Below are 12674 nucleotides of genomic sequence, written 5' to 3' on the forward strand. Positions count from 1 at the left end.
ATCTTGCTACCTCCATCAAGCGTCTGTTCTTCCTCTCGGCAACTCCATTCTTTTGAGGAGTGTAAGGACAACTTGTTTGTTGAGTAATCTCATGTTGAGCAAGATATTGCTTGAATGCATGACTTGTATACTCTCCACCATTATCTGACTTTAGAATTTCAGCTTGACATTGAAATGGTTGCAGATATGGGTATAGAAATTCTTGAAAGCATCCAACACCCTGTCTTTAGATTGAATCAGTGTCACCCAAGTGTAATTAGACTTCTCATCAACGAAGGTGATAAAGTATTTGTGGTTCTTTCTGGACACACACAGAGCAGTCCATACATCAGAGTGAACTAGGTCAAAACATCTTTCATAGATGGTGCTCGACTGTGGGAAGACTGTTCTACAATGCTTCCCCAATATGCAAGTTTCACAATCATCATTCATGAAGACCGCACCTGGAAGCATCAGGTTTATGGATTTGGTATGAGGATATTCAAGCCTAGCATGCCATAACGTGCTATCAACCCCGCTGGAGGTAATGGCCAAAAAACGAGAAGTAGATGGTCCAGACACCCCTGTCTTCTGAAGATGATAGAGTTTGTTGTGAATGTGCCTTTTTCCAATCACATGGCATGTCTTTAAGTCTTGAAATTCAACCCCATCTGGTCTGAAGACAACCTGAAAACTAAGATCTACTGTAGCCTTCCTCACTGATAGCATATTTGATGTAAACTGAGGCATATACAAGGCGGTTGATTCCATATCAAACAACCTATGGTTCTCTATTCCTTTTATCTTAACCTTATCACCATTTGCTATAAGAACATGACCTGAGGCAGGCTGGACATCACTAATCAAGTTCCTATCACTAATCATGTGATGGCTTGCTCCTGAATCTATAATGATAGGTTTAGAGTCAAGAGAGTGTGTACCAGCCTTCTTGGATGAGATAAAGGCTTCGATAAAGGCATGTAGGTCACTCATGGTCGTTGGACCATCAGTGTTGGCTGCACTATCAATACTTCTCCACTTTCCTCCTTCGTTTGAACCACCAAGGACAGATGAATACATGGTTTTTCCTTGAATCGATGGATGCTCAAACTCCTTGATTACATTCCTGGCAAGATTCAAATAACTTCTTCTTCGCATACTGCACTTCTTATGTTGTTCCTTAGTCTTCTTGTACTCTGGAACCAACACCATGTTTAAGTTATCCCTCATGGAGAGATATGGACCAGTGGACAATAAACTGTTCCTACTGGTTTTGAGATAGACTGGACTTTAATGAAGCTTTTCCCGGATATGGCTGAAGCTTTCTTGAGGTCCAGAGAATAAGGTATACTCCTCTATCTTGAGTGCTGGTGAGGTTCTTCTCTATTGGAAGATCTTTGGACCAGTGGATAAAAGGATGTATCCAACAGATTTTGAAGATAATCTGAGAAAGAAACAGATTTGCGGAAGCTTTTGTGAGGTTCAGAAGCTTAAAGCTCTCATACCATGAAAGAATATGAGATGTAGTAGAAGTTTAGTTTCTGAAGAATGAAGAACATGAAGAACATAAAAGAGATAAAGAGAAAGATAGAATAAAAGAGATAGAGATTTCAAAGTGTAAGAAAAAGAAGGAGATAATTTCTTTGTTTTATTTCTTGTAATCTACAACTGAATATATATGGAAGACTACACATATAAATAAACTAAACAAATAAGACTGATGTGACAAGTTCCTAACAGCTCTTTTAATTCAAATTCATATAGTTTCTAAATGGCGCCGTGGATGCGTTTTCGTGGATGGGTTGGCTTCTCAACAGTCGCCGTGGATGCATTACCGTGGATGAGTTGGCTCTTCTTCTCAATACGTTAGTCTCCTTTTCTCTCTTTTTTCTCTATTACTTTTTCTTGGTTTTTGTCATAATTTTTTTCTTTCTTTGATAGTTACAGATTTAGTAGATGCTTGGTGGAAGATTCTGACTCAAGCATTAGGTGGTTTTAGGTCCAATCAAATGTAGAGGCTCTTTGCGGTTCCCTATTTTATGAGAACGGAGTTGGATCTCGTTTCTTCGGGTCATCGCCAGAAATCGGGTATGAGCTTGTTGTTTCGGGTCTAGGAGGCGTTGGGGTGTGGTCGCTTCATAGAGGAGGGAGTTTTTCCGCAGAGGCACCATATGGTTGCATAAACCTCTTGAATCTCTAGTAAGCTCTCTGTTTGAAAGCGGTGGAGGGGGCGTGAAAGTCGATCCCAGTAGCGGCTGATTAACAGCGACAGTCTTCTGGCCGAATCTGCATGGGTTTCGTTTCTTAGGTTCTTTCTTCTATTCTCCGGCTCGGCTTATACACCGCATAGTCCATCTCCGGTGAAGTGATCAACAACTTAAGCAATGGCAATTTAGTGGGAAGATGGAGTTCGGTCCTTAATCAAACCCACTTGGGATTTCGATTTGGGGTTTTTTATTTGTTTTTATGTAAAAGAAAATATTAATTAAAACTTTTTTCAAAATTTTTTTGGCGAAAATGTGTATCACTTGTACAAATTCATTAATATATTCTTTTTCTTTGAGAAACGCAAATTCATCAATGTTCGTTCCATCCATTTTATTTTTGTTTTTGTTTGATTGTCACTATGAGTTAGGACTTTAAGACCCATCGGGCCGGTTCATTAACTATCAATTTCTAAAATCTATAAAAATGATTTAACATGTGATGGTTTCGCTAAAATCAATTTCTAAAATCTGTAGTCAACCGATACTTGTATAATAATTTACTAGCAACTACTATTCTAAAACATTCATCTATATTATTAAAAGAGAAGTACCCATTTGAAAATGTTTTTACTTCGTTAATTAAGCTTCCTATTTTTTTCTTTGTCTTTTTCAGTTGCATTTATGAAATATCCTAAAATGAATAAAACTGCCTAATTTATTACTTGTCTTTTCAGTTGCATTAATGAAATATGCTTAAATGAATTTAAACTTCCTATTTTATTATTTGTCTTTTTCAATTACCTTAATGAAATATCCTTATATAAATTTGGACATAATGTCATTTAATCAACAAAAAAAACTCATGAGTTATCCTTACGTGCATAATTTTAATAAAGGAGATTTAAAAAAACGTGCATCATTAAAATGTTACATAAAACATACAATACTAATATATAGCATGCATCAATAAAACTAGAATTTGACTCACACAATTGTACGGATATTATTTTTAGTTGATTAAATTAAAAAAATATTTATTTATTCAAAAAATATTTAAGAATGACTATGTTTTTAAAAATTATATAGTATTATTTGCTTATAACTCATTTGTCATTTGCTAAATTGTTAGAAATAAAATTTTAGCATAATATAACTCAATTGTCATTTGCAAAATTTATGGTTTTTTATTTATATTTTTTATTATTTAATTATAATATTTTCATTTTATATTTGAAAGAGAAATAAATTTTCTTTCAAACAATATTTTTGTAAATGTATTTTTTTTTAAAAATAATCAATTTAAATTGTTATTATAATTGAATACAATTATTTTTGACATAATTTGAGTTTTCGTTTACATCAAAACTTATCATATTTTAGGATAATTTTAATTTAAAATGTAATTTTCATATTTTTCAAACAAATTCTAAAAATATTTTTTAAATATTTTGTTATAATTTTTTAAAAAAATATTGAGTTGCATTTCAAATAAAAAGGTAAAGATATTAAAAAAATTCTAATTAAAATATGTAAAATTTAATATAGTTTTAAGGAAATGGTCAAAATAAAAAAAAATTACACATAAAAAAAATCATGATTTTTGTTAACTGGGCGGATCATTATTTATATGATATCGCAAACGAAAGAAAAATTTATGTTTTCACAATTATCTAATTAACTATGTATACTCATTTTTATATATTTTTATTATATGATATCACACATTCGTAAAAAAATAGATAGTTTAAGATGCAAAAAAATATATTTACTTAATGAATATAATATGAATGAATTTTACAAATACATCATTTAATAAAATAAATAATTAAAACTGAAAATTCATATCCGTGCTGGCGCGCGGATCAGAATCTAGTAGAAATTAAAAAAGCACGAGGGATATCCTAAGTACTAAAATAAAATATTACTTTCCAAAATTAAAATATTACTTTCCAAAATATTTATAATTGCTTTAAAGTTGGTGTGATATATTTCTGAAAATATAAACATGGGGATACTTTAATAATATTCCCCAAAAAGACAAAATTTGGTCACATTACTATTTGATAATTTTGTAAGCGAAAACAAAAATATTTTTTCTCAAAGATATTGGATATTAATCATTAAATGAATTTTCTTCATAGATATGTGGATATTTATCAATAAATGAATTTTCACAGGGATTGCTTTCAGACAACAAAGTCTACACCGTCTTCCAGTCGATCAAATATAGTAAACGAATACGCTTTCACACTTTGGATTCTTTAATCTTTTTGATTCCTGTTTTCTTTCTGTTCTTCTGAGTCTTTATTTTATCCTCTCACTTTCGCTGTCAAACCTTAAAAGTACTCTCTCATCTCCATAATTTAAGAATCGTGTTTTGAATCTACATGAAAGCTTTAGTCGTAATATAATCAACAAGCCCGTTGACTCTCCAATACCCACATGTGCTAAGGTTCCAAGTAAGTGTAACGTAGCTTTTGCTCCCCCCTTATAAAAAGAAAAGCAAACAACATCTTGTGTTCGATCCAGTTCTTGAATCTTGAAACAGGGCTTAGGATCTTTTGAGCTCTCTGTATCTACTTGAAAATGGCGGATAGAAACGAGAACCAAGCTCCTGACAAGCTTCAGGTTAAATTCTACAAAACCCAGAAGTCAGATCCAATAAATTTACATTGTTTTTTCTCTGAATTTAGAACTAAGATTCTTGTTTATGTATTAAAAACAGGGGAAGTTTCAAGCAACGGTTGTTTGTTGTATTCTTGGAGTCGGAGCGCTTGTTTCTTGGAACAGTATTCTCACTATTGCAGATTACTACTACCTAGTTTTTCCGGTTCGGTTTCTGTTTCGTTTCGGAATTGGATATCTAATGTTCTGTTTTGGTTTTCCAAGAAAATCGTTGAAAACGTTTATGTTGTTTGTAGGATTATCATCCTTCAAGGGTACTACCACTTGTATACCAACCCTTTGCGCTTGGGACAATCGTGATTCTTGCATGCCACGAATCGAAAATCGATACTCGAAAACGCAACCTGTTTGGTTACATTCTATTCACAATATCCACGTTCTTGCTGATAGTTGTAAGTTTTATTTTAAGTATTGATCTTTCTGATGAAACTGTATGTTGATTATGGATTCAAGACTAATTAAAGAAAAAAACTCAAAAACAGTTGGATTTGGCTACAAAAGGACGCGGTGGAGTAGGACCTTATATCGGTTTATGCTTAATAGTCGCTTCTTTCGGCCTTTCTGATGCTACCGTTCAAGGAGGAATGATTGGTGATTTATCATTGATGTGCCCTGAATTCATACAGGTTTATCTATTTTTAACAGATTTCAAGATCATGATTTAGTTTGACCGGTTTAGATTAACCGAATTTTACTAGAGATTCAACACCTTGTTTGTTTGTAGTCATTCATGGCGGGTTTGGCTGTAGCTGGTGCTCTAACTTCAGGGCTTAGGCTAATAACTAAAGCAGCTTTTGATAACTCAAACGACGGTCAACGCAAAGGAGCAAGTGAGTTTTAACATTTTTTAAAGATCTTTATAGCTTCCCAAGTATTCAAGAACTTCATTTCTTGCTTTTTTTTTCTTCTTCTTCTTGCAGTGATATTCTTAGGGATCTCAACATTCATAGAGTTTCTCTGCGTGATGCTTTACGCATATGTGTTCCCTAAACTCCCCATTGTTAAGTATTATCGAAGAAAAGCCGCTTTGGAAGGATCTAAAACTGTTTCTGCTGATCTTGCTGCTGCTGGTATCCAAAACCAATCCGAATTGGTAACTTCAGATTCTTCAAGAATCTTCCCTTCCTTTTCAAGATTCTTTATTATTAATTATTGTTTAATCTTCTTGAGTATTCTACGCAGACTGATGATGATTCCAAGAACCAACGGCTAAGTAATAAAGAACTTCTCCTTGAAAACATAGACTATGCAGTGAATCTAGCCCTCATCTACGTTTTGACACTATCCATTTTCCCCGGGTTCTTATACGAGAACACGGGACAACACGGGTTAGGCGCTTGGTACGCGCTTGTCCTAGTAGCCATGTACAACTGTTGGGATCTAGTAGGGAGGTACACACCGCTGGTGAAATGGCTCAAGATTGAGAATAGAAAATTACTCACGGTTGCGGTTTTGTCACGATATTTACTCGTTCCTGCGTTCTACTTCACCGCGAAATATGGGGATCAAGGATGGATGGTTATGCTTATTTCTGTTTTGGGACTAACTAATGGACATCTCACAGTTTGCATTCTCACCGCAGCTCCGAAAGGTTACAAGGTAATCTATTTGAATCTTTTCGTAGATAGAGTTTAATTTAATTGTTTTATTTCTTTTTTCTTATTAAATGGAAACACGACATTGTTAGTATGTGTGATTAAAATGTTAACAATACATACATGCTTTTTGTAAAGGGTCCGGAGCAGAATGCGTTAGGGAACTTGCTGGTGATTTTTCTATTGGGAGGAATATTTGCAGGAGTTGCTTTGGATTGGTTATGGCTTATTGGTAAGAAAGATGCCTTCTGATTAGTCATCGTCTCTCCAAACCAGTTCTTAATTAATTGGAGATTAATCTGGTTTTTCTTCTTTTTCATAAAAATTCCATTATTATTTGCTTGTAATCTGTAAGTGTTATTATCCTTGGAACCAGAGGATATTTCGTTATCTTGCTATGTAGTAGTTCTTTTTACTGAAAACATTTTCTCGGAACATTTTTTTTAATTATGGTAAGGCTTAAGGTACAGTTCTAAAAGTAAAAGGACGTTTTCTGTGTTAAAATAAAAAATAAAAAAAAAGGACGTTTTCTCGCAACAACTGCCATAAAATAGCATCTGAAACAAACAAACAAAAATGATAAATAAATCATAGCACATGATAAACCGCATACATATTCTAGATGAAACCATAAATTATACTTATTAAAGATGCAATTTATCTTGACCAGTTATTAGCAAATATTTAATATATATTTTTAATATGTGTAAAAACATACTCTGCAAAGAGAAACATTATTAGTGGTAAATAGCATCTGAAACAAACAAACAAAAATGATAAATAAATCATAGCACATGGTAAACCGCATATATATTCTAGATGAAACCATAAATTATACTTATTAAAGATGCAATTTATCTTGACTAGTTATTAATAAATATTTAATATATATTTTTAATATATGTAAAAAACATACTCCGCAAAGAGAAACATTATTAACGGTAAATAGCATCTTAAACAAACAAACAAAAATGATAAATAAATCATAGCACTTGGTAAACCGCATATATATTCTAGATGAAACCATAAATTATACTTATTAAAGATGCAATTTATCTTGACCAGTTATTAGCAAATATTTAATATGTTTTTTTAATATGTGTAGAAAAAAAAAACATTATTAGTGGTAAATAGCATCTGAAACAAACAAACAAAAATGATAAATAAATCATAGCACATGGTAAAGCGCATGTATATTCTAGATCATGAAACCATAAATTATAATCATTAAAGATGCAATTTATCTTGACCAGTTATTAGAAAATATTTAATATATATTTTTAATATGTGTAAAAACCCCTGTTCAAAAACGCAGCCGCCTAGCCGCTTAATCGTCCGCCTAGGCGGTAGTCGCAGACTGAACGTGGCGAAGAGGACCAACTCGGTGACTCTACGCGGGGTTGCAATTTTTTCATTACTCGCCCGCGTAATACTAAAACGCGGCGGAAAATAATAAAATCGGTTGATAAATGTCAGTTCAAACTCAATTAAAATCAAAGCCGAAGAAGGCCAGACACACACTTAACACGTCGTTGCTTTAATTGAGATTGATCTTCGATACCTGAAACCCTAATCGAAAAAGTGGAGACAAAATCAAGCGTTGAACTGAAGCGTGGAGATGAAATCAAACGTGGATTGAGAGTAAGAGACGAACTGGAGGTAATTTCGTTTCTATTCTTCGTAATAACCAATGTCACAATCGTTCAGTCATGTCGTAGGAGTTCTTAAAGATGAAAAAAGACCCATTTAGATTGTTGAGTTTTTATATTTTATAAGTTTTGTAAAACTGTTGTTGAGTTCTGAAAATTTTATGAGTATTACTGATTCTTACATGTGTTATCTCTTGTTTTAGGAGTTCTACAAGATGGAGGAAGAATCAGCTTAGGTTGTTTTACAAGTTTTGTTTGTATGGATAACTCACTTTAGGTTGTTAGTGAAGCTTTTTAACTTAGTTCTTAAACACTAGTTAAGTTCTGAAACTTTTTTAACCAATTTGATGTCTTTCTCTTCCTAGGTCACGGATTTTTAATGTTTTTGAACCTTAGTTTCACGTTTGATTGTATATTCATATGTAAAAAATTGATGTTTTTTTGTTTGTCGTTGCAGGGGTACGTTACAATATCTAACACATCTTCCCTTCATGGTGATTACTTGATCTTCGACAACAAAGGATGAAAACCTTTTCTGTATGTTCTCAAGATCAAGACAATCTATTTTTGTTTATTCCATGAATTGGATGTAATGGATTACTATGTTTATCTATGAACGTTATATATATATATATATATAATATGTCTTAAAACTAGGCCCCGCGTATGCCCCGCTTAATCTCCGATTTTTTGGTAACTCGCTAGGTCCGGGGTTACCGCCCGACTAGCGCCTAGCATAGTTCCTAACAGGGGTAAAAACATACTCAGCAGAGAGAAACATTATTAGTGGTAAAGTTACAAAAAAAAACATTATTAGTGGTAAGGAAACGACAACCATTAATACCTTTCAGATAGCAATAGTGGAAGCCGAGAGCTGGAGAAATAAGGAAGCGAAAGATGAAGAGGAGGAAGAGATGGACCTGGCCAGTTTGAGTGTCCCCATTGAACTCTTTCCAAATTCCAATCTTCTTGAGTTGGTTATAGTCTTATAGACTAGTTATTGGGCTTGTGTTGTTATGAGAGATATTATAGGATATGAAACTTTGGACAAAAAAAGCTGCTGCTTAAGTTTGTCAGTACTATATTTGGAGATGGACTCATCGGAGCAATGACTTGTCTCTAAGATAAGGGTTTTGTCAGTACTATATTTGGAGATGGACTCATCGGAGCAATGACTTGTCTCCAAGATAAGGGTTTCCGGACTATCCATTTTGAAAGGTTGTTATCAGGGAGTTCTTATGGTGATGTTCTTATCGTAATATAATAACCGTCTCTTAATTTTTAACTAAGAAGAACTAAGAACCAGTTTTTAAATAAAAGTTTTAAGAGACAGTTCTTAGTTTTTCTTAAAGTTAAAAAACAATTTTTATATTACGCTGAAAACTTCATCCTAAAAACTTTGTAATAACGCCTATGTTGAATGGTTTTGTTTCAAAACAGAGTTAGTGATGCCAATAGATATATAAAAATATTTTAAATATTATATCATTTTGTTTTATTAATTATACATATTTTGGTGTTTTTAAGTTGTAGGATTTATTATAAATAAGTCGTTTAGACTATTATCATATTTAGTTTTTGATTGACTTATAAAGGAAGGGTTTGATTTTTTTTATTTCTCTTGCTACAGTGAGTTTGCGAGTTTTCACGAATCAACAAAACATGGATGATTTGATATACTGTATTTCAAATCGAATAAGATATTTGCATTATTGTAGCTTTCAATTCATTGATTGGTATCAAAGCCAACACTTTGATTTCCTAATCAAAGTATGATTTTGTTTTTTATATGTTATTAGGGGTGTGTCCGTCAGGAATATTGTTTTATTGTTGTTAAGTATTATTTTTGTTGAAAATGTAATTATGTAGTCGTTTTTATTTATTAAGAACATTATTTGGTGTTTTTACTGTGTTATGTAGTTGTAGGTGATAGGTTAATATATTATGTGTTTATTTTTTCAATAATATGTTATTGTGTGTATAATAGTACTTGTTAGTAGTGAAGTGAGCTTCTGATGTAAAACATATTGAATTTCAATAACTTTGCATTTAAGCATTTGTTGATTCTAAGATTAACGGTTTTAGCGTCAAAATTGTATTTTATTTTTTTTCAAAATTTTGAATATATTCTTTTAAAATGTTTTTTCCTCTCTCCAGATTTTGATCTTGAACCGTCACCGTCTATGTTTTGGTTTACCTTTCCGGTATGCGATGCTTCTTACCATTACCAGAAAAAGACTCACATACGTGCTCTTGTTTACCATTACCATAAAAAGACTCACCTATCTCCTCTTGTTCTTGCAATAAAACAATATTTCTATGATTTCTCATTAAGTGGTGACTTTAGCCTTCATTTGATTATTTTTTTCTCCAACCCGCTTTCTTGGTTTTGTGTTGGTGCATGATCACGTTCCTTTGTATTCGTGGGATTGTTTTGTCTCAGACTTTATTTTTCTGCTCTTTTCTGACATATGTTTGTTCTGGTCAAAATACTTTATGGTAAAGTGATGTAAGTTAGTCTTCGTTCTTGATCTCTTTTCAGATCCAGATTTTTATTGAGTTAATGTTACTATGGAATTTTGCATTTTTCTGTGAATGTGAATGTTTTAGGTTTAGCTTATGTTTTGTGCTCTAGTTTCTTCTTCTTAGTTTAGTTATTTTATGATTTTTAATAATAAAATAGATATATAATTTGTAAATAAAATAATTGAAAATAGTAAAAAATAATAAAATCGTGAAAATTTATAATATTTTTAGTTATGAATATATCAAATATTTTAAATATATTTATATTATTTTACATATTTATTTATTTATCTTGATATTAGTGATCAATAAAATAGATTATCAAACTTCATATGATGATGGTTAGTGCGAGACGGATTAGATAACTAAAATTTTCAGACAATCTTATCTATCAAATTAGATCATGTTTAATTCAGTGGTTGAAATTAAAAGATAAAAATAGATATTTACAAAAATAAATGTTCTTTTAACTACTTCTCGCTTGGATACCCAATTTTACCGGTTTTCAAATCTCAAATACCTAAACCAACAAAAAAAATTATAGCTTTGAATGTTTACAGACCGCACCGCAGTTATAGTAACAAAAATCTCTACATACCTATATATTTATATGTTTTTGTTACTATTAAAACTGCACCGAAGTTGTTCTCCATTTTGCCCTTGGACGCTATAACTTGACCAAATCCTGACACCTCAGTTTTTGTTTGCTATTTGTAATGAAAACACATATTTTTCTTCACAAAAATTTAGTCTCTTTCTAAAATATTTTTCTCTACCTATAGAATTGTGTGTTTTAAAATTTATAGTAGACTCGATGATGATAAATTCAATTTGAGGACATTAATCAGTAGAAAAATAGAGACACAAATATATATATAATTTCTAGATTTTTTTCTTTTGAAAAAGTTTGGTGATCATCTAGTTATATGGAATGATTAAACCTTCTAATTTAGAGACAGGGAAAATTTGGAAGTTGCATTCGACACTTCATATTTTGATCATTTTAGTGTATTAGGAGTTAGGGTCACGGTTAGAGATTTTGGGACCAAGATAAAAAATGAACAATTAGGAAGTGTTGGGATAAATTGCAGTAATCTAAAAGATGAAAAACTTAATATAAAAACATTATATGAAGATACATGTCAACAAATTCACTTCCATACTAGGTGATTTTCCCGTGCTCATGCACGGATATAATATTTAGAAAGTAAATACATTATAATAATTTATTAATATTTTTTTTTTAATTTTAGTTATTCTCTTATTTATATTGTAATTAATATGCATAGTTTATTTAAATAACATTTTGTTATCTTAGTTAGACGTATAATTTTGGATATAAAATATCTTGACTGTTTGGTTATTATTTGGATATGTTAGATAACATTTACTTTTTCGATTCAACTATAATATTTTAGTTATACATATTTAAATTTTGATTATTTTATTTTATTTTCATGTAGTTTGATTATTGTTTTAAATTTGTAAATGTATTTTATTAAGATTATGTATAATTTAATAAATGTTGTTTTGAAAATCAAATAGCAAAAGTAAACTAAAGTGTTGATCTATTACATAAATAAATATAACAATGATAGTATTTTGAAACCTTATGCATATATATAAAAGTTTTAAAAATACTTAATTGGAATATTTGGTTAGTATATTTATATTATTAGCTGAGAATTTCATATTTATTTAGTAATATGTTAAGTCATTCTATAATATATATATGTATAAAGATATTATTATAAATATAGTATTTGTATATAAAATTTATATTAGTCTAGTTACTCATTTTGTGGGTATATTGTGTTACATATATTCTGTCAAATTATAGTATAACTTTTTTTAATCTAATTCAATCAAATAGTAACTATATTCATTGTATTAGTTTGGTTCTTCATTATAGATGTGTAAATATATTTTTAATTTTTTATTAATTTGGTATATGTTAATTTTCAAAAATAAAATTACAAAAATAAAGTGATGATATGTACAAAGTTGCATAAAAATATAACAGATATATTTTA

General features: G+C 31.0%; 1 protein-coding gene and 1 long non-coding RNA gene across 2 annotated transcripts; one reads left to right on the forward strand and one right to left on the reverse strand.

Moving 5' to 3' along the window:
* The first annotated feature begins 4372 nt into the window (after nt 1-4372).
* Nucleotides 4373-6903, forward strand: LOC106346874 (equilibrative nucleotide transporter 3). The gene is made up of 9 exons (XM_013786333.3): nt 4373-4645; nt 4735-4814; nt 4912-5016; nt 5108-5263; nt 5354-5497; nt 5596-5701; nt 5792-5964; nt 6054-6470; nt 6605-6903. The coding sequence occupies exons 2-9, from the start codon at nt 4773-4775 to the stop codon at nt 6716-6718; spliced, it is 1257 nt and encodes a 418-aa protein (XP_013641787.1). The 5' UTR covers nt 4373-4645; nt 4735-4772; the 3' UTR covers nt 6719-6903.
* Nucleotides 6648-12278, reverse strand: LOC111204227. The gene is made up of 2 exons (XR_002656609.2): nt 8960-12278; nt 6648-8858 (listed from the first exon to the last, which is right to left on the reverse strand). It is a non-coding gene; the product is annotated as an uncharacterized LOC111204227 (long non-coding RNA).
* Between the last annotated feature and the right edge of the window lie 396 nt (nt 12279-12674).

Source organism: Brassica napus, chromosome C9, assembly GCF_020379485.1.
Source record: "Brassica napus cultivar Da-Ae chromosome C9, Da-Ae, whole genome shotgun sequence".
NCBI lineage: Eukaryota > Viridiplantae > Streptophyta > Magnoliopsida > Brassicales > Brassicaceae > Brassica > Brassica napus.

What these genes read in the sequence shown, in the direction of transcription:
- LOC106346874 (XM_013786333.3), top strand. Translation starts at nt 4,773, where the DNA reads ATGGCGGATAGAAACGAGAACCAAGCTCCTGACAAGCTTCAG. An exon ending in TGTGCCCTGAATTCATACAG is followed by an intron (nt 5,498 to 5,595) that starts GTTTATCTATTT and finishes GTTTGTTTGTAG; the next exon opens with TCATTCATGGCGGGTTTGGC. An exon ending in CGGTCAACGCAAAGGAGCAA is followed by an intron (nt 5,702 to 5,791) that starts GTGAGTTTTAAC and finishes TTCTTCTTGCAG; the next exon opens with TGATATTCTTAGGGATCTCA.